Source organism: Gambusia affinis, linkage group LG23 (genome assembly GCF_019740435.1).
Source record: "Gambusia affinis linkage group LG23, SWU_Gaff_1.0, whole genome shotgun sequence".
Taxonomy (NCBI): Eukaryota; Metazoa; Chordata; class Actinopteri; order Cyprinodontiformes; family Poeciliidae; genus Gambusia; species Gambusia affinis.
In genome coordinates this window covers 8,362,737-8,389,299 of record NC_057890.1, presented here as the reverse complement: position 1 = coordinate 8,389,299, position 26,563 = coordinate 8,362,737, and the positions used below count along the sequence as shown (strand labels likewise).

At 39.4% G+C, this 26,563-nt stretch overlaps 2 protein-coding genes across 5 annotated transcripts in view; one reads left to right on the top strand and one right to left on the bottom strand.

Annotated features, from left to right (window-relative positions):
• The window catches only part of LOC122826578 (gamma-secretase activating protein), a 32,963-nt gene extending 29,001 nt beyond the window's left edge, over positions 1–3,962 (bottom strand). For 2 of the 3 annotated variants that reach the window (XR_006369823.1, XM_044108623.1), the window contains exons 1-6: positions 3,694–3,956; positions 2,921–2,991; positions 1,407–1,463; positions 1,243–1,312; positions 950–997; positions 753–841 (exon numbers count right to left, since the gene is read on the bottom strand). Coding sequence is in view for 2 of the 3 variants with exons in the window: in XM_044108623.1 (XP_043964558.1) it covers positions 753–841; positions 950–997; positions 1,243–1,312; positions 1,407–1,463; positions 2,921–2,991; positions 3,694–3,781 (423 nt within the window). In the remaining variant the exon portion in view is untranslated. Of the gene's footprint in view, positions 1–752; positions 842–949; positions 998–1,242; positions 1,313–1,406; positions 1,464–2,920; positions 2,992–3,693 lie in introns of all 3 variants that reach the window. The other variant, XM_044108622.1, reaches the window with a different exon arrangement.
• The window catches only part of nampt1 (nicotinamide phosphoribosyltransferase 1), a 29,523-nt gene extending 4,343 nt beyond the window's left edge, over positions 1–25,180 (top strand). The window contains exons 1-11 of one of the 2 annotated variants that reach the window (XM_044108627.1): positions 5,671–5,887; positions 11,702–11,858; positions 12,729–12,832; positions 13,211–13,339; positions 16,378–16,536; positions 18,577–18,713; positions 20,860–21,085; positions 21,163–21,282; positions 21,360–21,500; positions 21,601–21,735; positions 21,873–25,180. In XM_044108627.1, the coding sequence (XP_043964562.1) occupies positions 5,834–5,887; positions 11,702–11,858; positions 12,729–12,832; positions 13,211–13,339; positions 16,378–16,536; positions 18,577–18,713; positions 20,860–21,085; positions 21,163–21,282; positions 21,360–21,500; positions 21,601–21,735; positions 21,873–21,986 (1,476 nt within the window). In that variant the 5' untranslated portion in view covers positions 5,671–5,833 and the 3' untranslated portion in view covers positions 21,987–25,180. Of the gene's footprint in view, positions 1–5,670; positions 5,888–11,701; positions 11,859–12,728; positions 12,833–13,210; positions 13,340–16,377; positions 16,537–18,576; positions 18,714–20,859; positions 21,086–21,162; positions 21,283–21,359; positions 21,501–21,600; positions 21,736–21,872 lie in introns of those variants that run through there. The other variant, XM_044108626.1, reaches the window with a different exon arrangement.
• The last annotated feature ends 1,383 nt before the right edge of the window (positions 25,181–26,563 follow it).

The following is a 26,563-nucleotide window of genomic DNA, read 5'->3' as shown; positions in this document are numbered from 1 at the left end:
ATAGCTAAAATACAGCTTTGCTGACGAGCACATTTTGATGAAAACTATCTAAAACCAACATTTAAAAAAAAACGAAAAAAAAAAACTGAGAAGGCGAAAGACTGCCAACTAGTGGTCAGATGCAGCAATAACGCTTTATTTTGAACAGTTTGGCGTGAGTTTGTAGTCAACCAGAGTCGACACTCATCTGGACCAGTTAAAATGTCTCAATTTAAAATATTCTATAAAAGATCTGATTTGTATCTGAAGGGTTAATTTTCCTGCTGAAGGTGAAACTTTACCTCGGTCCTTTTGGAGCCACTTATATGTTCTTCCCTATAGTTAGCACCTCCATCTTTAATCCAGTTCTGATGTGCTTCCATCTCCCTGCTGATAAAAAGTCTCGCCACAGCTGCTAATAAAAGTCTCGCCGCAGCAAGACACTGCCACGACAACGTTTGATGGTGGGGATTTTGTGCTTTGTGCTTCTTTGATTAATACCAGAACAACAATAATTGCACAAGAAATCGTTTTGTGGTTGTTGCCGTTTGGCCATTTTCTTTGTCATTTGGCTGCAAACAACTTCTTCTTTCTTTTTATCATAATATGAAACACCGCATTTAAAGGAGTATAAATATTTTGTGTGGTTGTAAAGCCTTAATGTTTTTCTTTGTTCTAAAATCTGAATTGGGAAATAAAAAAAGAAACGTGACCCGATTTCAGGCCGTTGCTGTTAAATTTTAGGAGGTGGGAACGGGCTTCTTTAACTCTACCTGCACTTTGACTCTGCAGTCCACCGCCTTGAGGACCTTGGTGTTGTTTATGGGGTGAATCTCGATCAGCAGAGTCAGACACTTTGATACTAGACAGGCAGGGGACGATGGAGAAATGTTTCTATCAAACACAAATTCATTTGGGGTTTAAATTATTTAACGGGCTGAAATAGAAGACAGCATTTCTGGAGGGTTACTTGGTTTGAGGCGCTCCTGTCCACTGGGGCTCTGTGCCAAGCTGACCGCTGAAAGCATAAAAAACCCCCAGCTAAAGTAATGCTGCAGAAACAGTCACGCTAAATCTGTATTCATTAACTATCCTTTAGCATGGCTGCAGAGAATATGCAAGAGTTTCTCCCTTATAACACAGTTCCTGCATTATAATATCATAAAGTTATACATCTCTCCAGACACATACTCTTAAACTTCATTTGAGGTCAACAACCAAGTTCAGTTGTTAGATTTTCATTTGTACATGACCGAAGCTTACCTAGTAGAGTCCCCTCCTTGTTCAGAGAGCAGCTGCTGACACAAACCTGTTTGTCGAATGTGTAGAGGAGCTGACGGGGTAGAAGGCATAGAGTTGAGTGTGCAGATGTGCAGTCATGGAATAAAAGTGAAAATAAAGCCGTTGTGTATACAGCAACTTAGTACCTTGTTCTGTTTAGTGTTGGGGTCATATTTCCCAATCCTTGTGGTGACTGTTGCTCCCTTTTAAGAACAGACCAGAATTATATTAAAAAGTTGTAATTGTCAAGCTCTTGTAGTTAAGAGGAAGTTGTACCCGGTTTAAATTCTGGAAATGACTCATTCCAGCCTTTCTAAAGAATTTTGGGGCTAATAAGTAGCCAGATGCTGCTGATCAGGAAGTGTAGCTTCCTCTATAAAAGCAGCGAGTGTTGGCAGATTGCCTTTCTGGAGCACACAGGTGTTTAGCGCAAAGTTAAATGAGGGGGGGGGGGGGGGGACTTTACCAATAATTGCTCCCATCAACCTGGGAAGAGTCATCAGGTTGTCTCTAAATTAAAAATATGAAAATCAGACAGTCTAGATTACTAATGAGCGGAAAACATTGATGAGAGATTTAGCTTGCCTCTTTCGTAGAGGACATTTCGGCAAACTTCCCCCTAAAATTTTGATTGTACAACTCCCAGATTGCAAAACAAACAAAAACAAGCTGGCAGACTATGTTGTTTCTCAGTTAGCCTTTTTAAAATTAAAATTCATTAAGATGTTCTAAAACTTCCTTCAGCTAAAACCATTTTTGAATTTGTTAATGCTGCTTTTGTGAAATTTATTTTGAGTTAAATTGTTTTATTTTAGCCTCAACCCAAGTAGCCCCCCCCCCCCATTTCTTGTGCTAATATGTGGTTAATACTCTTAATCTGCCTGAAGAAGTAGCTCTACTTGCCATATGACATGAACTGAATGGGATTGAAAGACATTGCTAATATGACTTCGAATCTCTTTTTATATATATATATATATGTAAGAAAAAGCCTGATATAAAAACTGAAGTACAATCACACTAGATGGGGAGGGGAGAGAAACAATCCCTTTCAACTCAGAGCCTTAAAAGACCTGACAGTCATTCACACTCTTCAACCTCCAAGAGCAACACATTCTTCAGGGGGTCCATCATTAAACATTTATACCTTGCAGCAGAAGAGCAGACCTTAGTTTCCAATTCTAGAAACGATTCCAAAAATACCCAAAATTGTCAAACTGATTCATATCAGAATGAAGAGAGAGGGTTTTTTTTTTTTTTTGATAGCTCCAACTTGAGGATGGATTGCAGACACAAAGAAAAACCTTGAATTTTAATGTTTCACTCATGATAGATTCAACACAGCCTTAAAGCCATGACCACATAAGAATACTTCTTATGAGAGAGCTATAATAATAATACATCAATGTAGAATGATTTCTGATGTGTAATAATAATTGTAATTATACACTATTACACTCTTCAAATGACAAATATCTTCAACATTACATGCGTCATGAGAGTTATCGTCCAGGAAATCTACTTTAATGTAATTGGGCATGCGTGTTGCTAAAATACCAGCAATGGAAAGGAAAAGCATTTTAAACGACACCAACAAAAAGTTAATATTATATGTGAGAATATAAAAGTTCTCACATGTGGTGACTGACAGAAAGCTTACCTTCCAAGAGTAAAGTACACTCCCATCTCTTTCGATGTTTAGGATACGAGTGTCCACATCTTCAGAGTATTCTGCAAGGGCAACGTTATCATCAATGCCTTTCAAAAACATTTATACCACTTTGATTTTATATATATATATAATTTTTTTTTTTTTTTTTTGTCAAATTTCCAAGACTTGCTACAGATTCTGAATCAAATTTAATTTAATCAACTCTGACCGGACCATCCCTTGATTTAAAATGTGAAATTTCCATTTTCTCATTTGAAAATATTTCAGAATAAATTTAGAATTTGATTTTGCATTTCGCTTCACAATTATACAATTGCATTTTTATAGATACAAATGTAATGTACCACGTTTCAGTCATTTGATTTTTATTTGTAAGAATAAACTACAGACTTATTGTTTTAAGGGGCATAAAGCATTTAAATTATTCAACACATTGTAAAATGCTGCATGATAGAGCTCCAAATATTCCCAAGTATTTTCTATCTCATTTTTTTAAATGTCTGTTTACACATGTTTTATTACTTTTATGTGCGTTGTTTTTGAAACGTTTCCTTCTTATAACAAGGCAAATAGCCCCACCTGCTGTTTATTACATGCAAACGTAAACGCAACAAATCACAGCCATTCAGATTTCTTTCGAGCTGATTAAAGTTGGCTTCTAATACATTTGCTGAGCAATAACACGCACGCTAAATCTTAACCATTTTAGCTCATTCCTTAATTTTTAACAAACTCACTCCGCGAACACCTGAACGCCTCACCTTTCACCCTGCACACCGACGCTTCTTTCCTGAGGAGATCAAACACCACATCTCTCTGCAGATCAAACTGTTCCTTCAGCTTTAACATGTCTCTTAGAGTCCTTTTGTTTTATGGTACCATCCTTCCACAGAAAATAGTGTCCTTAAACTTGGGCAGCACCTAACATCTGGTTTCCCTTGCTCATCATGTGACCGCATGGGGGTTTTTTTATGCCTACTTTGCGAACAGGCAAAACTAGAAACAGCACTCGTAGGCTTTGTCTAGATCAGGGGTGGGCAATTAATTTCTTCAGGGGGCCGCATGAAAAATCTGAAATATGTTGGAGGGCCGATCCAGCAATGACTCAAATTTAATCTTTACTCATTATTCATTTTCTCACACCTCTTGTTGTAATAAAATATTTAAGAAGATGAGCAGCTGGGCAGTGTCCCGTATGTCACAGCTCTCATCCAAAGCCAGGGAAAAATACCGGTACTCAAAATCATTCACGCTGTCTTTCAGTTGCAGCACCAGGTTCGTCGCGATGCCCTCAATCCTTCTCGTTACGTTTGCGGCGGGAGAGGGAGATGTTCTCAAAAGCGTCTTTATTCTCAGGACATATTAGCACTGCTTAATATACTCTCCGTCAGAGAAAGGTTTGCTCTTCCTACCAATCTTGTGGGATATGACAAAACTTGCCTTGACTGCAGCTCCTCTAGATGCCAGGCGTTTTGTAAAAAGTTTGTTGAGCAACTTGGCTACGAGTACAGACGACTCAGTGACGCGCTCTTTCTCTGAAAAGTTCTTGTATCTCTTCTGTGTTTGGTCACGTAGTGACGGTGGATATTATATTCCTTTAACACAGCCTCCTGCGCACCACAAACTAAACACACGGCCTTGCCTTTGACTTCAATAAAGAAATATTTCGCTGTCCATGCCTTGTTAAAAATGTAGAATTCGGAATCAACTTTTCTTTTTTTACCGTGAGATGACATTTTGTGGGGATCGTGTATTCGGCTGCTAGCATCACCTGTTGCTGTGCGTTAGCATTTACGTACGTGCATTCATAAACGGTGCGTCAAGCCATTTCAAAATAAAAGACAGCTGTGTCGCATGCACACGAAAATACGGTGTTTTGTTTTGACTGGGGGGACGCGGGCCGGACAGGGATGCCCAACGGGCCATATCTGGCCCGCGGGCCTTAAAATGCCCAGGTCTGGTCTAGATCATACTTCCTCTCTACATGTCAGACTTCTTTTTATTGACATGCGGAAATAGCACGATGCTCCAGAGTTAACCACGCCCTCCTCCAGGATGAGAGACCGGAGTGGATCGCTACCATTGGCTGAGAAAAGCGTCCGTCCAGCGGGATGGAATGTCTCACTGCGCCGGTGCCACTCTGGCCTGTCACTGTGCCAGCACTTCGCGGTTGTGTGTCATAACTTCAACCAAGAAAAGCTGAAAATAAAGCGGTTGTCATCCTAGCATTTCCCATGTATGATCTACCGAAGATATGAGAAGAAAAATATAAGGTGTGCAGTGCAGCCACCATTCAGTTTCACCAATTATGTAGAATAAATTACATCCTTACTCTCGTAATTATGTAATATATGGTATGTAAGTGTTTATGGGAAGGATTTCCTTTTGAGTAGAAAGTGTTTCAGTCAACAGTATACCGATGTGTTTGCATTTAATTACTAATGAATTCATCCAATCCATGTATCAACAATTTTCTTACAATTATGTATTTATTTATTTACTTATTAAATATTGCAAAATTTGGACCTTTATGCACCTTTTTTGCAAAAAATAGTTGTTCTAAAATTACATACTTAAAAATACACCTTTATTATATGCTTGTAACTATTTAAAAAGTTTGATAGGAAGCGTATTTCCTTTTCTAAATCTAAAACGCAACATTGTCTCAGAGGCTTGTAGAAGAAAAAAAAAATTGAGATTTCTTTGTAAATATACACGATCTTTGTTCCAGCCGAGTGACTCCCGAACATAAACGAGAATTGCCGGAGATTTTGTGACGACACAGCGTCCGCCCCTTCCCCCGTCCGCTTGTCCTTCCTCTCCTCACTTTCTGGTGCCTCTGGCAGTAGGGCGCGCAACACAACACACTGACAGCCGCGACTTACAACCTCGGAGGGGAAGATGGAGACGAGAGAAACCGACTTCAACATAATGCTAGCGACCGACTCCTACAAGGTACGGTATCCAGGATGGGTTCGGAGGGGAGGCCGGGTGGGAGCGTGGTGAGCACGGAATGAAAATTGCTCAAGTCAAGGTGGTTTCATCACCAGACCCAAGGCCATCACGCTGCTCTGCGTGGCCGGCGTCTTTCGGGATAGCGCAGGCATTAATGAGCTGGAGGAGGGGAGCACTGGTACCGCCGACAGAGAAATCCACATAGGCGGCATTTCTCTGTGAGCTAGCGGACTCCCACCCTGGATGGCTGCTGCTTTTATGGAATTGGTTCCCAATCGGCTCTGCTGGTCCTTGTTGTATTCAGCTAACTGAACTAGCCAGCTAGCTTACAGAGACCGCAAAAGGTTGAAAGAGAGGGTTGACATGTAAAAAAAACAAAAAAACAAGCTAATGTTGGCCAACAGCTACCAAGTGCTTTGCGAATTGTTCGGGTGAGCCACACTTGGGCAAAGTCTCACTGGGCGAAACATTAACCTGGAGCGACTTTCAAGAAAACAAAACTGAAAGTTAAAAGAGAACCGCACCAATTTAATTTTCGTGCCAGCATGGTTGCCTTGGGTCCAAAGTCGTGCTATTTATTTATCCGCTCGGAAAATTTCTACCCCAGTTACCGCTTAAGGTAATAAAATCTGTAATGGCAAAATTAAAAACACCGGCTCTTAATTACAATGTACACAAACCAAATGTGCGTGTGATGATTTTATAGCACGTAGGCAGTGGTTTCCATGTAAAGGTCATGTGACAACAGGATGCTGATAATGAGTGCAGAATGCCAAGCAAAACTAACTAGTTAAAAAAAAAAAACTAACTAGCTAAGGGCACAGTTAGGTAAAATTAAGCTGTGATATGTATATATTTTTAATGAGAAAATAATAAAAATCCAGTTTAAACTAAACCGTACAGTCACTGAATAGTGTTGAAATCTTAAGACGTAAATCTGGCTAAATTTGTTTAGCATTGTATATTAACGCAGACAAATAAAAACCTATTAGAAAATATGTTACATGTCATCAGAGAGGTGAAGTTTCTCTATAATGAAGCCATAAGGTGTAAAAATGTTTCCCCTTTTTAAAAGACCATTTAGATAAATTGTATTTCATAACATTTTTGGACAAATTAGTTAAGATTCTTTAGCCACTAACATTCCTGACTGTTCCCAGAACTGACAACTTTTTAGATAAATAATTAAAAAAATATATAGATCAAAATAATCTAGTTCCAGTTTCTTACGTTCTTAAGACGCTGTTTTGGAGAGTCGGACTATGTGAAAGTAGGCAAAAATATCCAAACTCTTAATGTCTAAAATGTTAAAGGTGCACCTTTATGAGATTTTTAAAGAAACTTATTGAATGTTGAAGCTCGGCTGAGGAGTAGGTTGTTTGATGACACCAGATTTGGGAAGGAAAAAGAAGTATTTGTTCACAAATTTAATGAAACTGAAATGATAACCTTGTAAAAGCTGTGAAACGTATTAAAAAGCAGAAGTATGTGGTAAGTGTCAGATGTTTTCCGCAACAAAATCGGCCCAGTAATAAAATCAGCTTAGCTTGATTTGAGGAGCTCAAACACCAAGCGTGTGAAGCTTGTGTGACAAAGTAATTATTTGAAATGTGTTTTCAAGAAATTAATTATAATGAGGATAGCAAACGGGAGAATTAAAACCGCTGAGTCAGTTGTAGCTAAAACAGACAGATATTGTTATAAATCTTTAAAACAGAATTTGCTTCAGACTGGGCAGGTTAAAGGTGGACTGGTTTTGCTTTCTGTTTTCCTTAGTTTCATTTTAGTTGCTAAGTATATAAATACTCTTTTTGGCGTAGCTCAAATTCAAACTATTCTGACCACGTTACAAAGTATTTGACCTTTAAATAGCTTTGGTATCTTTCTTTCATAAATCATAATGAACAGCAGCTAGATAAGATAGTATTTTATTGTACTAAGTGAATCAATAAAGTGTTTGGACAAATAGTTTTTTTAATTAGGAAAAGAATGATTTACCTTTGCCAAATGAATTACATAAAGTCAAACATAATGTGTCTCAAACAAGCCATAAAAATTGACACGATCCAAATTAGTTTCAAGTTCACCTTCAAACTGGAAATACTAGAAGATAAATGGGTCGGCAGTTGTACACACCTATAGTTTCATTTGTGTGAAAAGGAAACAGAGATGAGCCTGGATGAGCAAACGTGTGGCTGGAAAATTCACGTACATCGTAACTAATGACTAATTTCATAATGTCAGCGTAGCATAATAAATGAGCCTCGGCCTACAAAGGTTTCTTCCTGAATGACGAGCTTAAGGAAAAATATGATTCGATTTACCCAAAAGAGCATAAATATGCAGCATGATGGCATTCAGGAGCCTGATAAAGTAACATTAATGGGTTTTTCAATCACTAAATATGTATTTAGCATGAAAATATTCATTCCAGGAACTAAAAAAACAGAAAAAATAAACCAAACTCTATTTAGTTTTGGCTAAATTTGTACTTTGTGTTGTCATTGCGCCTCTGGTTGTTACGCTTCTGTGTGTTTTGTAGTTTCGTCTGGTTGAGGAATACAGGTTTTTTATTTTGCTCCTGAAACCAACGTGTTGTATCTTTTGTTAGTTAAAATCCAAATATTAATGTTACTCACTGCCAGCTCCTTTTTTCGAGAGGAACTGCTGGTGTAAAAGGGATTTCAAGCTTATGATCTACTATAATCTACAGTCATATTTAATACATTTGACTATTCCAGCGAGGCTTATGTGTCTCTATTATCCTAATCGTAAAATATTGTGTTATAATTAACAGTTTGGTACAAGTTATAGTTCACAATATAGCGTTATATATTGACGAAATTGATATTGATTCATTTGATACAGATAAATAATGTTACCTGTCGCATTTTTATCCATATACTTGAGCAAAAATGTACAGTAAAGGTCTAATTTAGTTGAAGGATAATACACTTCTCTGCAGTTTTTAGATAAAACAAATTCTTTTACCTAATAAGACCAGTAGGTGGCGCTTTCTTTTTATTTTCCACCCCATGACCCTCTTTGATTTACTCGATTAAAGCTATTTCTAAAGAAATCAAATAATTTTTTTTGTAAGCAAGGCATTAGTGTAAGAGCCTTCTTTCTGATGGTGTGAAGAAACAGGTAGGGGAGGGGCAGTACTGCACTACTTAACAAGCAGCAGGAGAGAACCTTCTCCGGCATGTCATTAAAAGGACGTTTAACAGCTATTGCAACTTGGTCACATTTCAAGTTATGACAAGTAAGAACATTTTATGCCTTGAAGTCATAAAAAATACTAAACGACACCAATGATGTCAGTTGAACTATATTAAAATAAACTCTTAATACTTTGCCCAAGTTTAATCTTAATAGACAAAAGTGGATGCCAGTTTTCTCTTTCTTTCTTTTAAAGTTATGTCCCATAAAATAGTTGAGTCATGCCAAAGGTAAACAAGGTTAAGTCAAACACTAATTCTCTCAGGCTTATTTGGAATCAGTTTGAGCCTCTTGCACAAAAGAATAAATGCTGTGCATGTGTTGTTTTGTCAGGAAAAGCAGCTTGTGCATTTATTGATAAGCCATTAAAGTGTGCCTTTTGTCTGGATACGCAAGTCCGGCGTCGCACCGCAGGTGCAGGTGTGCGGTGTTTGTGCAACACCTACGAATGCTGGGAAATATGGTTAGAAGTCCCGGAAAAATCTGCTTCACAGCTTGAGAGTTGTCACCATGAGGGTGGCAACTGTCGCATTAAGAAAAAAGAAAAAAATGGAAGCGTGACATGTACACGTGCGCTTGGGTTGACCTGCCAAATGATCTGTGTTTTGGTGTAATTAAACCAAATCATCTGAGTTGTTCTGTTTTCGCCCGCAGCTGTTTTCCTGTTCAACTTTGGCATCGAACGGAAAGGGAATCCTCATACATGTAGCTTCAGATATGCAAAGCAACCCTATCCTCCTGCCATTCTTAGTGATGTAACAAAACAGAAAGCAAAAAGTTTTCAAAAATATTTTAGTGGATTTTATATATATATATTGCAACCTTCAACTGGTTTTCTTCCAGTATTTTCCAGTATTTAGCTCCATCCATCTTACCATCAACTCTGGTGAGCTTCCTGGTTACTCCTGATCAAAATAATTCCTACAGGATGATGCTGCCACCACCATGAGTCAAACGCAGAACAGTTGAGGGAGAAAAGAAACACCACACATCGTCATTATTCTTATCTCTACGATTATCGGCACACCATGACACCGCTGGCCCGTCTTTATTCCGACCATGCCTTTCTGCTTCCTTAAATAAATCTGTCTTATGAACTAAATGGAGTCTGATCTGTAATCCAGTTGTCCTCCCTTTTGTTATCTAATTGCTTTTCGTTCGTGTCCTGTTACAGCAGCCAATAAACGGTCAGTACCCTCGGAGGATAAACCGGTTTCTAGGTTTTTAAATGTGAAAACGCTGCGTGCCGGTAAACGTCAGGGCGCGTGGAGCAGAACATGAGCTCCCGCGGTCCGGCCCAGTGTCATGTTCAGCGTCTCGGCTCTATTTTGAGTCCTCGAAACCTCCAAGGAAAGGACACGGTAAGGTCAAAGAAACTCAGTAGTTCGTTGACATTTATCTGCTGCCGGCGTGTCAGCCGGGAGCCGCTCCTTTACTCCCAGTGTCTTTAAATCTGCCTGTCATGTGCAAAATTATGTTCTTTTATTTTATCCCTGAGAGATTGTCGCCGACTGAAGGGACAAACGTGCGACTTTGAGTCGAGGGAAATGCCGTCTTCTGCTCTTAATTACTCTTTGTCTCATTCGTTTAGTCATAAAACTTCGTCTGCCGTTCCTTCTCTGCGGCTACAAATGCAGGGAGCGGATTCTGTGCTGCGGCGCCAAAAGGGTTAAATCATTGAATCCTCCAGTAGGACCCCCGAGGACATTTCTGTACTCGTTTGAGATTTAATTGATGCCATTGTGGCACCAGCCATCTGGGAGAGCATGGGCCTTTATTTTCGGTTTTTATTCCAGTTTGTGTTCGGAACGCGCCCGGACACGTCTCGCACTGTTTACTTAAGTTTACAAGCCGCTGAGTTTGGACGCAGCTTGTTTGCAGTAGATTAGAGGTTCCCGCACGAGGCACGCAAAACTCTCTCCGCGAACAATGGCGCGGTCGGGACGGAGGGGAAGGTTGAATATCCCGACACGTTTTTGTTCTGATTGTGATGTTTCTGTAAGAGTTTTTTTTTTTGTGTGTGTGTGTGTTTTGACGCAAGAGCGTGACAGACGAGGGTCCGCTTTTTAACAATGTTTCAGTCAGAGGTAATTGGTGGATTTATCATTCCAGAAGAGACGTGTTTTTTTTTTTTTTTTTTTAGACATTCTGTCATTTTCAAGCAGGTGTACCGTCAGAGTTATTTTTGCTATTTGTGTTGTGACTCAGTATGCACACCTCAACTAAAAACCACACAAAATAACACTTTCCTCCCTGGTAGAGCTTGTTGCGCAAGTATTTACTCTCTGAACTTCTGGACAGGTTACTACATGGCAGTCATAAATTTCAACAGTTTTCATTGGGATTTATGTGACACATAAACCAGGTTCAGAGGACCAATTCATGGTTATAATGTAATAATATTACCCCGTTTGTGAGTTGTAGCAGCTTTGAAATCCTGCATTGTGAAGCTTTTCAATGAGCTAATAACTAAGGGAAGGAAGTGTGTGATTACAGTTCATGAAATGTCTTCCTGTTTTTTTTCCCCTCCTGATGGTGTTTAGCGGGCCAGTCTTCAATAAATCTTAGTAAATTGTATTTGTGTGTCGACAGGTGACTCATTACAAACAGTACCCCCCCAACACGAGTAAAGTGTACTCCTACTTCGAGTGCCGCGAGAAGAGGACGGATCCCAGCAAAAGCAGAAAAGTCAAATATGACAAAACCGTCTTTTATGGCCTGCAGTACATCCTTCACAAATACTTAAAAGGTAACATTTCTTGTTTTTTTTGTTTTGTTTTGCACTACAAGTTAAATTTTCTAATAAACACAATCAAAAACTTCAAGCAACCAAAAAAAATAATAATAATAATAGTGAAAAGCTAACGAAAAGCAGCCTTGAACTCGGCATAAAAAGATTATTTGCTCTAACTGACAAAAGTAGGTGAAGTCTGGTGCTCCAAAGAGTCCCTGAGAGACATGAGCGGTGATGGACAGAAAGCTGAAAGAAAGCCTCTGCCTCCTGCTTCTTAAGAGGATTTCACGGTGTGGCGGCAGAGGTGAGGGGGAGAGAGAGAAAACACAGGGAATGGGAGACAAAAGCACAGCTGCCGCCTCACCGGTTGAGGGAGAAAGACGTGTCGTCTACGCCGAGCGTCTCGCCTCGCTCAGCGACGAGGCCGGCCACCAAAGGACCGTCGGCGCACCCCAGAAAGCCAAGAGTGGGGCGTGAAATGAAAGGAAAACGCTACTTTTTTTATTATTATTATTACTGAGTAAAATCTGAAAAGTGAACTTTAAAAGTTTGAGCTCTGTTGTTTTTTGTTTTTTTTGTTTTGGGGTTTTTGGTATGCTCAGTTCTCTCCACGTAGTCAAATACAATTACCCCCAAAAGTAAAACTTTTCACTTTTCTCCTCTCTCTTCTATATTTTAAAAAAGCGGTTTAGACTCAGAATCACACATGTATGTTTTTGGCGTGTTTGCGTGTGATATTGGATAAGAACGCCCTGTCAGCATGTACTGGAAGCCTCTAAACTAATCACAGCAATAAACGGCAGATTAGCGTCCTAATGACTTGTTGCCTTTTATTTTATTATGTTGTTTCTCTCTTTCCTCATCCTCCCCCTCCCTCCTCTTCAGGAAAGGTGGTGACTCCAGAGAAGATTCAGGAAGCAAAGGAGGTGTACAGGGAACATTTCCAGGATGATGTTTTTAATGAGAAGGGCTGGACTTACATTTTGGAGGTGAGGAACTGCTGCTTATTTCCTCATTTTTGCCTTCCTTGCTTTCTTTTCCTCAATCTTAATTTACTTATTTCCTTCCTTCTCACTCAAATTATAGTTATTAAAGTCGTATTTATTTTTTTTTTGGTTTAGTAAGGAGTTTCGGGACCTTAGAGAGGGAAACCCTTGTCAAATATGATCATTCTATATTTTTTTTTTTCTTCCACTCTGCAGTTGTTAACCTAAAAGCATTCCTGTGTTCCAGAATGTTGTGTTTAAGGTGGCCTTCATGACTTCTAAAACATTTGCCGTTTTTTGTAAAAACCTCTCTGCAAAGCTGAAGTAATACAACATAAAAGCTTCTCCGGCGTTCTGACGGCGATACTTGCTTTTTTGCAGAAATACAACGGCCATCTTCCCATCGAAATCAAGGCGGTACCAGAAGGAAGCGTCATTCCCAGAGGCAATGTTTTGTTCACAGTGGAGAGCACAGATCCCGAATGCTACTGGCTCACTAACTGGGTGGAGGTAGGTTTGCATAGTTTCTCTGCAGCTCCATATTCATGTTTATGCCGTCTGATTTTATGTGTTGTGATCTATTTCACACGGTTATTCTCTTTAAATTTGCCTTCAGGTTTTCCGTACTGGACTGTCGCAGCAGGAGGGTTTCCATTAGTTCCTGCTCTATTTTGAAAATAGCTGTAAATTTCTCTACTCGTTACATTGCACAACTCATTGGCAACATAATTAGAGTTTTGTTTAACGAAGACAAACCCTGTAAGCTAAAGCCATCAAGTCTTTCTCTTGGCAGCATTGTCCTCATTAAAACTCTTCTTCTTCTAAACCTGACCGAACCACAGATCTGTTGGAACAAATTGTTCATAAGCATCTTTTTTTTTTTTACTTGTAATGACTTTTTAAGTCAATTTGCGTCCTTCCAAGGATTTTGACGTCGTGATGAAATGGCATCATGTAAAAGCCGCAGGGATCCAGCTTTCTCATAGTGAGCGGCGCGAAATCACATCCTCGTAGTTCTGATTTCTAGAAACGTGACCGATGTGTCGTTCTCAACGACTTGGCTGACCTGACTTTGAGCAGCATGACTAATATTTAATCTGTCCCCTCCTCTAACGTCTCTTGCTCTTTTCCTTTTCCAACTAAGTTTTTGCTCGTCGCTCTCAGCCGTTTCTGAAACGGATTTCAACATTCAGGAAGGAAAGGAATACCTTGAAAGCCACACCCACTTTTGGGTATGGCAACTGTTGCAGTAGGAATTTACATGGTGGCAACAGTCAAACACCCACGTACTTATACACATACACACCTTGTGAGTGTTGTTCCTTGTATAAACACACACTTGAACGCCCTCTCCCCCATGCTCGCACACATGGAGACATTATTCATGCCTGGTGTAAAATTAGCCTCGGCGGTCATCTTGATGTCCTTGGGTTGCGTCACCGGGTCAATGCTTCTGGTTCTTTCTGTCCTCTCTTCTGTTTTCTATTCCCTTTGTAATATCTTTCTGTGCCTTCTGGATGTTTCATAAACGTCCTTATTCCCAACATTTTCTACATTTGTCTCTTTTTATTCTTTCACTGGAACTGGCTAAGTTAAGTTGGAATGCCTGAGGGCCATTTTTCTTTTCTTTTTTTTTGTTGTTGTTTTTTTTTGAGACTGCGATTGCACGTGAGACTAAAATTAGGTTAAGGACACTAAACGAGGAGGCGTGTAATTAATAATTTTTTTTAACGCACAACACAAATTCCACCGCAACTCCGAACGTCACGAGTCCATGCGATGTTTTATATTTGAGGAGACATGTGACCTGCTGAGAGTCAGACGACACAATGTGTGCAGGGAAAGTTACATGAAAGATTTGGGAACTTTTTTTTTTTGTTGTTGTTGTTGTTGTTTGCTGTACTTCCTCCACGGATGAGTTTTCTTATGGTTTCTCGCTTTGCCTCAGATTAAACGCCTGATCAAAATCTTGCGTTCAGAACCTGCACTGACATGAAAATGCAGGCACAACTAGATCACCCAGCTAATTCCCAGAGCTCTGTCTGGACTGGGGTGTGAAGTCTCCGTCGTGAAAATCCCAGGCCAATAATTTAGCGACGGCTCCCGTTTCTTTTTACGACATGGAGCATGTGAGAACCCATTCAGCTAAACTATGTAGCTCGGATCACTTTTTTTTTATCTGCGGTGATGTTAAAGGATAAGCTCCTCCCTGAGTCCTACATGACCTAAATGACTGTCTTATCAATATTACCATAGGCTTACTTAACAACTCATTAAAGTTAGTTGTGGGCCGTTTATCTTGCTACCATTTACAGTAACTCACTGCTAGAGAACTGCAGATAAGAGTGACATCTTTACACTAAATCGTAAGAACAATGAATTTGAACGGCGTTCTTTCGTCCGGTCAGATCATGATTGAACATCTCGGTAACAAACGTTTAAGGTAACGGACCCGTGAAACCTTCCATGTTCTTCAAACTCCCTAGAACTAAATCCTATATGACACCAGTAAGTTGAGATAAGAGAAGAGGGTATGCAAGAAAAAAAGACAGTTAGCTTGGAAATATTAGCAACAGGTACTTCAAATAAAGTTTTCATTTGCTAAATTGATCAATTCCAACAAAAGAACACAGAGCTGCCAAGTAGTTTCACACAGCAGGTTCTTTACAGATTGTAACATCTCTGATTATTTCTTTGGAAGCTCAATATATCGCCTTCCAAGAAACCGCTCTACTATGTGTCCGTTCTCTCCTCCCACTTTGAGCAGGTTAACACCTGCAGGTGCAGCGCACTTAAAAACCAAGCGTCGACTATTTTGTAAATGTCAGAGATGAATGAACCAGTCACAGAGATTCTAGTCGGCAGTGTCCCCACTGAGTCAGGCATGGAAGAATTGTGATTCTTTTTTTTTTCCTACCTTTTTCGTTAAATGCATCAAATTTCACTTTCGTGCATTTTAATCTGAGCAAATTGAAACCAGGACAACAAAGCATGGGATATATTTTTAATTTAAAAATGTGTTTAATCTTCCTCAAAACATTTTACAGCGCTTTATGTGATATACTCCTCAGAATTAGAGGATTTATTTATTTTTTTCCCCCCAAAAGAGACGTCTGCCTGTGAAACTCCTTTAAAACAAGAAAAGAAAAATCAGTAACTGATAATAAATCTGATCTGTACTATAAAGCTGACAAACAATTTGCCTTTATTCTAAAGGACGTGGGCGAAGACCTATACAAACACGCATGCTTTACGGTTATATAACTGTTTCTGAAATTTCCCATCCAGCACATAAGCGACTTGTTTTTACATCCAATCATTGACTCTGCTATCGAAGCATGAAGCATCAAGGAATGCATTTTCCCCACAGTTGGCCTTGTGTGAAAGAGCTCTCAGCTTTCATCCCTCTAGCGCCTGTTAGTTTTAGGCTTTAGTTCCAGTCAGTACAGTAAAACCAGGCTTTTGCGTAGTAAGAATTTTTCAGTTCTTGTTTACATAAGTCTGTAAAAACTTTTTTTTTTTTTTTTTTCTTTTCTGCATTCTATCAGACTATTCTTGTTCAGATCTGGTACCCGATTACAGTGGCGACCAACTCCAGAGAGCAAAAGAAGATCCTTGCCAAGTACCTGATGGAGACCTCTGGGAACCTGGAGCGACTGGAGTATAAACTACATGACTTTGGCTACAGGGGTGTGTCCTCACAAGAGGTATGAAGCCGAGGGAATAACAGAAACAGATTTTAATACTTTTAGTTTGAGTAGCCGATTTAAAATCTCTGTTTTTGACAGCTTTCACCTTCCAATCAGACGCTGTGATTTCATTAAGGGCTACAGTATAAGAAGATGGAAGAACACTATTCAAAATATTCCTTCTAGCCTTTATGCCATAATTGGCATGACGCCGGCTCCGCCCCCATGCTGACGTAGAGCAATCCTCCCCCAATTCCAAGTACAGCACTCCGACAATATTGACAGTATCTATCATAGAAAACTCGCTGCAGTCAGAAAGACTTTGAGGAAGATAATAGATGATCACGGTCCAGGATGTCAACGAAGGTAACTGGTAGTAAACATCCCAGTTTTTGTCATAACGATACTTATTGGTAGCTTCGTGCTAACGACTCACAACTCGGTTAAATTAAAATAACAAAGCTAAACATCTAATCATTTCCAGATCAATAAGTGAAGGTAGTCATGCTGAATTTTATGCGTGTAGATTCTAACAGTAGCTCTATGGCAGCATGAAAACAGACTGTAAACAGACTATATTGGCATCTAAACACCGATTCATACTACTGCTTATTTCTAAGCATTTTCCTGAAGGTAGAATTTCACAAGCCGGTATTATTTAAGTGATTACTCACCCACAGCGTTCACACTTCCATCCAATCAGACTTTTTTGTCCCTCATTTGTCCTCTTGGGTTTTATTGTTGATTTCTTATTTCCCGCTAATAACCTTACAAACCTGACGTAGGACTAGCTGCAGAATTTTCTTGCCCGCCTTCTTTGCCTCAGTGTTGGTTTATAAGGCAAAAATGACTCAAAAATTGTCTAGGGGTAAAGGATTGAGGTCCGTCAGTCTGCCTTAATAACGGTGTGGTTGTCAGAGGACTGCTCTACTTCCGCATGGGGGCGGAGCCGGCGTCATGTCAATTGCATTAGTTATATTAAGTCCAGGGACAACATCATGCTGTGCCATTTCAAAACAAAGACAAAATGATTAACAAAATGATTGGAAACTTTCTTAAGCGTTTTACATTTGTGTTGTTAGCGTTACTTGATGAATTTATAGCAATCTCAGTGTGTATGCTGTAAATAATACAGATTTTCTAAGATTTGCAGAACAGATAGAAGTTCAAAATGATCAAACTGAGCTACTCTGCCATACTCAGCCTTCCTGTTAGCTACTGAAAGTCTTCCTCTCTGTCTCATGCATCCTGAATGAACTACTGACATTTCAGAACATATCTAAGAAAATATAGTTACTTTTACACAATGTTGTACAATGTCTGTGCTTGTTTGGACTTCATTTTTAGCCCCCTTATTCATAATGATAGATGCCAGCTTTGAATTTTCTTCCTTTAGTAATAACTTCACACCCAAGATAGTTGATGTAAGCATAACTTGGTATGGACACAGCACTTAGGAATGCTGTGTCCATAAATTGAAGAAAGATGGGATTTATGAATGCATACACTGTATTTAAGACGTGGAGAGAATTTATTTACTGTCCCTACTCTTTATAGTTCATAATGACTTTTTTGCTAAGTAATACACCTTAAATCTGTGGTGTCCACAGCCAGTCCTAAATAGCCTTTGTAATGTGGGCTTAAATGTTGCCCTGATTCATCACAGCTGAATCAAATGAATGGTTCATTAGCAGACTTCTGCAGAACTGGGTAAGATTTTTCTTAAGTGTTTCATCCATTTGATTTCAAGCCTAGTCAACTCTTAAGGACTGGAGTTAGTCACCTTTGCCGTAACTGGAAGAGGAAAAATAAGATAAATTCACAACTCAGCGTACAGATTTAATACAGGAAAATATTCCATCTTCAGATCTCTTCAGAACGTTATTTCACACTCAAATATTCTAGTGCAGATGACAAAAGCGTAGCTAACTTTGCTTTGTTTATACCTTTACGTCAAAACTAATTTTAAAACCATTATTTCTCTTTTTTTATTATTATTATTTACATGAATTAGTACTGTGTTACAGAAAATGCTTAAATATCGCTCATCTTTCACAGACTGCGGGCATCGGAGCCTCTGCTCACTTGGTGAACTTCAAGGGCACAGACACGGTGGCTGGCATCGGAGTCATTAAGAAGTACTACGGCACCAAGGACCCAGTGCCAGGCTTTTCAGTACCTGCAGCTGAGCACAGGTAAACAAACACGTCTCTCAAGGTTTGATAGATTTTAAAGTGAAATATTCCTGAAGAAATTTTGATTGCGACTCCCACTTCATAATAAAGTAGTTTGTCAATAAGTTGGGCTCAAAATGCTTTAGCTTTGACCTTTATTTGGTTAATGCTAGCATAAAAACTATGCTAGCATCTATTAGACTTAAATGTCTTTGAGTTACATGTGTCCTTTCATAAAGTTGGCTGCTATGCTCACATGAGCTAAAATGCTAGTATTACCTAACAATGTGCTAATAGCATGTTGACCAACAGTAACCAACACAGCTTTGCAAACAGTAGCTTGTAAGCTAAAATGCTAGCAGTGTTACTAGCATGTTAGTTAACATTAGTGGAGACTGACTGCCATGCTAACAGTGGTTTTATGCTATCCTTAGCTTAAATTCTACAGTTAGCCAATATGCTAACTTAGCATGTTCTCTTCTTTCTAAGTATATCCTTGGACGTAACAAACTGAATTTCTCTCTATTCATTGTTGTGACAGGCACCAGTAAGATTTTTAGTTATATAGAACATTTCCTCTCAATAATGACAGGTCTCTTCCCAAGTGCTAAATTCTGATTTAAATCATTACATTTTTACGTCTTAAGAATTATTATTTAATTACCACTAAAAGGCCAGATTTTAGCTTTCTATGTTCACAGAAGTATAGAGTTGACGCTCATCTTCAGTGTCCTATGGAGATGCAGTAATCCACATTAGTTTTCAAAAGAGAAACGGTATCCTATTAAATGCTTTTCTGTCAACATTTGTGTCATGGGAATCTCTCTTTCCAGAAAGAAAATGAGCTCAGCATGACTTACGTTGGTGCTAATTTACTCCGTTCCCCCTCACACACTTGTTATGCTGTTCTTCAGATTAATTTACAGAGCGTGGCTTTGATTGGCTGGAAGCCTTTAGTTTTGCTCCTATGCAAACACTCCACCAGGACAGTCACTGCTCTCTCTCAAAAAAAAAACAACAACTTTTTTCTGTTGAGCTGTTGTGTTCTGGGACGTTAGCTTGGGTTGTCGTAGCAGTTCCTGTGTAACGGCATCGTTAAAAAATCAGTTTCATAGAGATGCTGGAAAATTCCACTTTGATTTGTATGTAAAACTGAAAGTAAGAAAAAAAGACTTTCATGCTATATAAAAAATATATATTATTGATTTAAATCATTTTCAAATCAGTCAGCTTTATAGCTTTAGAAAACTGACATAAAATAACAACATGGTAGACTTGCACTTCAAATTTCATCACTTATTGCTTGAACTTGATCTTTTTCTTAAGCAATACTCTGACCCTGGGAGTGTCTGGGGTTTTTCTAACCTTTAGCTACAGTGTTAGTGCCTGTAATGACCTGAATAAAATCTCAAAGGTTAATTCATGCCTAAAACAAATGGTGTACACTGCCCTCTTCTGGAAGGTCTGTAAAAGTGCAATTTTATTAATGTCATGTGATTTTAGCTTGATTTTTATTTTATTTTTTTCACGGTGCCCTGCTCTTAATGTTTGTTGCAGCAGATTTTTTTCATCTTCTGTGTGTTAAATGAAGGGTTATGGATAGTAAATGTCTTTTCTTAGTTTTTTTCCAATTCATTTTAGTGCATCTTAATCCTTCTGGCTTTTTGAGCTGTAGAGTATTAAGCTTTTAGCACAACAAAACACTTGTTACTTGGGAGTGGAAGGAAAATAATTTGTGGTTTTCAAGTATTTGTACAGATAAAAGTCTAAAAAGTGTGACATGCATTTGTTACCAATTTGAATTAAGGCCTGGACTTTGATTAGGCAATTCTTGAATATGCTTTAATCTAAACCATGTCATTTTCCACTGAAGCTGTTCCACATATAACCTGATCAATCAACCAATCAACTTCTGCAATCCTTGTTGGGGTAAAATCTGTCTACATCTTAATGTTTTACTAGATTAGTATGTAGTTGTAATTTTTACAGTAATAATAATTTGCAGGTATTACGATACAACAATGAGGCGCTCTTTTCAGTCGGGTTATCTCTTAAAATCCAAGTATAATCCATCGAAGTTGGAGCTTCAGCTATTTTACCAGCCTCTTTGTAAAACTGATTGCTGAATTGGAGCAACGTCAAAAGCTAAAACCGATCCTCTCTGCAGTACCATAACAGCATGGGGGAAGGACCATGAAAAAGACGCCTTTGAGCACATCATCAAGCAGTTCCCCAACGTGCCTGTGTCCATCGTCAGTGACAGCTACGACATCTACAACGCCTGTGAGAAGATCTGGGGAGAGGACCTGCGGTCGCTGATAGAGATCCGCAGCGCAGATGCCCCGCTGGTCGTCCGACCGGACTCAGGAAACCCGCTGGATACCGTTTTGAAGGTCCACACAAAGGAAACCTTAACAAGCCAACAAACATCCCTCAAACGTGTCGCTAACAGTCCCTTTAATACCGTCAGGTTTTGGAGATACTGGGTAAGAAGTTTCCGACGCACGAGAACGGTAAAGGTTTCAAAGTGCTGCCTCCTTACCTCAGAGTCATTCAAGGAGATGGAGTCGATATCAACACACTGCAGGAGGTAAGAAATCTTGGTTATATTACGATGGACGGTCAAGGCTTCAACACTACGTTTACACTGTGGATGTGTTTCATCAGATAGTAGAAGGTATGAAACAGCACATGTGGTCCATCGAGAACATTGCCTTTGGATCCGGAGGGGCTTTGTTGCAGAAACTGACCAGAGATCTGCTCAACTGCTCATTCAAATGCAGCTATGTGGTGACTAACGGACTGGGGGTGAGTGTTTGCAAACTACTGAGTAAAACATGCGACAACACTCAAAACTCAAAAGACTGTTTTGTTATTTTTTTGTGTGTGTGTGCGCGTGGTTTCTCAGGTGAATGTGTTCAAGGATCCGGTTGCAGACCCCAACAAGAGGTCAAAGAAAGGTCGCCTGTCTTTGCACCGGACGCCTAGCGGAGATTTTGTCACTATGGAGGAGGGCAAGGGGGACCTGGAGGAGTATGGAGTGGTAAGTTTGGAAAACCTTTAGTGTTCATTTTAAAAAATAATCATTTTTCCACTTTAAAACCATAAATGGTCATCTGTTTTATAGGCACAGACCATAATGAAGTAGAAGTATTTACCAGTTTTTATATTTTTTTTCAGGACCTGTTGCACACGGTGTTTCAGAACGGGAAGGTTGTGAAGAACTACACGTTTGATGAAGTCAGAGACAATGCCAAGCTGAAAGACAGCGAGCTCGAGGAGCTGCTGCACTGAGTGCTGCCGTCTCCGACCCCCGACACGTTCTAAAGCCTAAAAGAAGTCGTATTCCCAGATCTTCACCTTTCCACCCTTCAACATCAAAAATGGAGGCATTTGCACTTCAAATTACAAAACAAAAACCTTCCTGAAAACACAAAACCCCCCTGAAGATTTTTTATTTTTTTTTTTTATCTTAATCCGAATTCCAAAATTCTGAGGAGGTTTTAGGAGGTAAAAATTTGGCAACTGGTTTATAAAGTTTAACACAACTCCTCCTAAAGGAAAGCAAGGTAGTACAAGAAGTAAGAACACATACACTAAAATATTATCCAATATTATCTGCTGCCTCAAATTGAATTTCGGCTTGTTGCACTGTTAGGCCAGAATATTTCGCAGCTTCCCTGAATGTGTTTAGCCGACTGCTGATGGGGCGGTGGCAGATTGTGACAAAGAGGGAAAGCGGTAACACTTCTGCCTGTCGTTCTGTACATAAACAAAAAAAAAACTCCACAAATTTGAACCGGCTTCACTTTGCCCTCTATGTGAAGGAACAACTGATGACCCCTGTGAACTGCTGTGCACTGAAAACACTGAAATACGTTAATTATTCATGTCTCGCGTCACCTCGGTAGCAGTTAATCCTAAACCCTTTAACTGTAACTATAGATGGTAATGTCACGTTATTGTCCAAAATGTCCTGCTTTTAATTGATCGTCGCAGCCTAAACTGTAGTTGCGTGTGCGCTGCCAGCACAGACACATCGCCGAAGGTAGAGAAACGATCGTCTCTGTGTCTCATTATGTTTGACCCGTAGTGCATTCTCATCACGAAGATCCAATTTCAAAGCCACAATCTTGGATGAAAATAAAGGATCCGTTCAGAATGTTTGCGGTTTTTGTGTGTATGAGTACTGAACTTGAAAATTTGCTCGATCTTCATGATGGTTAATGCACAGCCTTTTGTGTAAGATGATGTAAAAAGATATATATATATATATATATACATCTCAAAAATAATCTTCACTGGCATGAAGATGATGATGATGATGACGACATTGTGTTCATGAATGATTCTAATTTCCTGGTTCCTGGCTGAAATCTGTGTTAAGTGTCTGTCCTGATACGTGTGTTTGCGAGTATGCGTACAGGTTTTTTTCTTCCTTTAAACAACTGTGTCGTATTCCTTCATGCAAATGCAACTGTTGATGGAAGGATTGGAGGACACGCAGAGTTTGTCGGCCTTTGAATCTGCAAGGGGATGGGGGACGTAGGGCTGGGACGTGGTCTTTTTATAGTTAGTCGAGCAGGTCAGCAAACCTCCAGTATCACTGCCTAAAGTCAGTCAACAAAGCTGTCCGTTGAATCGAATGCCCATTTACCCTTCGGCTCGGTTCGCTCGCCATCTGCTCCGAGTCGCCCGCGCTTCCAGGCCTTGGTGGTTTTCTTCGCTTTGTTGACCTGCTTCCCAGTGTTGGACTTTCACTTTGCGAAGAGCCTGCAGGGGGATTTCAGAGGAACTCGGGAGTTGATGACATCACAGGAAGCATCATATTTTGAGGGGGAGCTTTCCGGACACAGCAGCTGGTTGTGACGATCAGGTTTATTCTCGTGACTTTTCAAACCTCCTCGTTTTACACCAGCTGGATATTAGCAGCTGCAAACGTTCCTCTGATTCTTTTAGTTCCACCAACTCATATTTGTGACTCAGTGCGGTATCGCCTTGTCGCCCACAGTTAGTGGAGATGCACCTATCTCTGGTTTTGTGAAGCTTCGACCTGCCAATATATGATGTTTTTGTGAATACACCTTGTACTGAATAGGCACCATTCAGTACAATCTGAATTGTACTGAATGGTGCAGTGACGTCACACTGTGTATGAGATGAGCCACTGTTAAACAAGGTTTAACATAAAATGAAACTAAATCTCAAATTGACATTTGAAGCTATATTTAGCATCTTCTGTTACACCTAGCTTGGTTAGCATAATTAGCATTACATTAAACTGTAGTTTTCTTGTGTATTTGCGAGAAATTTTTCCGCCCAAAAAAACTGTCATGATTTCCAAATCCAGCATCTTCCTTGACAGACAGGATGAAATGTAACAGGGTAAAGCAAAAACCAACTTTGTTGTTCTCTGTTTAGCCTTCCTGTTATCTTCTGAGAGTCTTTCTTTCTCTCTGCCAAAATGAACCCTAGGTGGTTTAGAGAAGGCCATTTCTTTTTAGTAACTTCTGACATCGCTCTGCTTCCACTGATTTTGTTCAGTAACAGCATCCGCACCAAAGAGTGTTTTAACCTCAGCCTTGTAGCAGTTTGGTATGGTGGATTCACTCGTCAGAAATTGAATCAAGCTGAAAATCAGCCATTTTTAGGTGCATCGGTCGTACTTGGTTCAATGCTAATTAGCGTTAGCATTACACTGAAACTGTGATGTCTCCCGACTCCCATTTCTCGAGTTTGGCTCAGATCAAACTGTTGAAACACACTGAAGATCACAGCTTCTGACCTGCTATTTTTCAAATTTTTTTTATTTTTATTTTTATTACCCATCTGTTGTTGCTGCTCTTTTATTGCCGTAATTCAGTTGTTTTCTTTTCCAAATATGAGGTGCAGTTAGTAAGATATTATGTTAGTATTTTGATACTGTCTCAGTTCTTACCTCAGAAAAATATTGTTTTGTACGACTAGGGAGAATAAAAAAAGAGCGATATCTCAGTAACTATCCTTATTTACAAACAGTGCGGCCATACTGCCTTCTCACTTGTACATAAAACGAGGGGGTGCAACTGAAAGCAGAGAGGGACGGCTAGGTGGATGACCAGAGTAGATGTGATTTATTATTTTTGTCAGAGCGACCATTTTTGTACCAACAGAAGAATATCCAAAACGGCTCGACGGAACCGGCCAGCATGACGGTTCCTGGGACCGTCGAGCCTTTTAGTTTCTGCGTGAGCGTAGTCCTGTGTGAATGCCGTGTCGTATAATGGATGGAACAGGAAAAACAAAAAAAAGAAAAACAAAAAAAAAGAAAAAGTGGTTGTGAATAATTTTGATTTTTCTTTTACGTTGTTTTTAATCGTATGTATATGTTGTTCCAATTTATTTTATTTTCTCCCCCCGCCCAACACAACTGAGATTTTAACTAACATAACTTGCTATATTGTCAACAGTACACTGATTAAAAATGCCACCCACTTGGTTTGAAATGCTTCCTTCTCTGTCTGCTTCACTGTTGGAGATAAAATCCCAAATTGTCCTCTGGCGGAAGACGTCAGGATTCCCTCCCAAGTGTCCACTAGCATCTAAAAAGAAGCCAAGCGTTGAGCTGAGTTTAGTTTATTTAAGGATCACTCAAGCATTACAGTAAAACCTCTATATTAGGGATCTCACAAAAGGAAACGTAAAAAAAAAAAACAATCAGAAGTACAAGTCAACAGCCACAACCATTTCAAAGGATGTTGAAAGCAAATAACAGTCTACATTACACGCATAAAATCAACACATCCATTCAATTTCATATTTATTAGATTTTTTTTTTTTTTAAGATCCTTTTATGTTATTTCAAAAGGCAACATGTTTTAATTTAAAATGGCTCGACATGTTTATTCTGAGGGCTTTAGTTCTGGACAGCGGTAGCATAAAAGTAAGAACAGGCTTGTCTTGTTTGAAATCCTGTCTATTACAGCTGGGTAATTACTGTGAGAAGAGGCCACAGAGAGTTTATGTAAAATCCAGACATTATGTAAAGAGAAAAAACAAAAAAGAGACAACATGCTAGTAGTCATGAACCATCATCCGTGACGGGCGTTGATGCATAAAATTAAGAGTTCTAAAGTAACAGCTAATCTGGCAGCTTTATTTTGAGCTTCTTGTATCGGCTTATTCACTTGCTCCAAGCTATCAAGACACATCTACGCGCAATTATGGATGCCTTGTTTAATTAATGGCCAATACGTATTGGAATTAGTTCAGCATTTTAATTCATACCAGTTCAGGTCGGTAAATATGTCACTTCAGAAAAGTTTCGAGTAGAGGCCGTATCACTCGATGTTTTCTTCAAGTAGCAATCGTAAAACAGCCAATCTGTCTTTCGTCTGTTGTGCATATATTATTAACGCATTTCATATTTGAATTTAGTGAGGCGTGGCAACTGCATATTGATATTGGTTTACAAGATGTGGGAGATATCCCTGAAGCCGTAGCGCCACTACGCCAGACGTACTGCCATCCCTTCTCATTGTAATTGGAAAGTGACTGAATATAAAATGCAATATCACCTCCATATTTATTTGCCGAGTCTAAATATATTACATCCTTGTGTATCTACTGCTGTGTCCTCTACAGTCTCGGCAACGGCCGTCGCATGTACATTTGACTGGAACGTAATTCACCGACTTTGTTTTCAGCTGCAGATGTTCAAGGGAGCAACTTTTGCTCCTTTTATGGGTTTCAGCATTTTAAAAGTAGAATGAACAAATAGCAGATAATAACACGTACACTAATATCAACTACAATTCAATGAAATAACATCTCGTCTAAAACAGAAGCTGCAACTCAACTTGTCCAGCTGCTCAGTGCTTCTTAGACAAAGT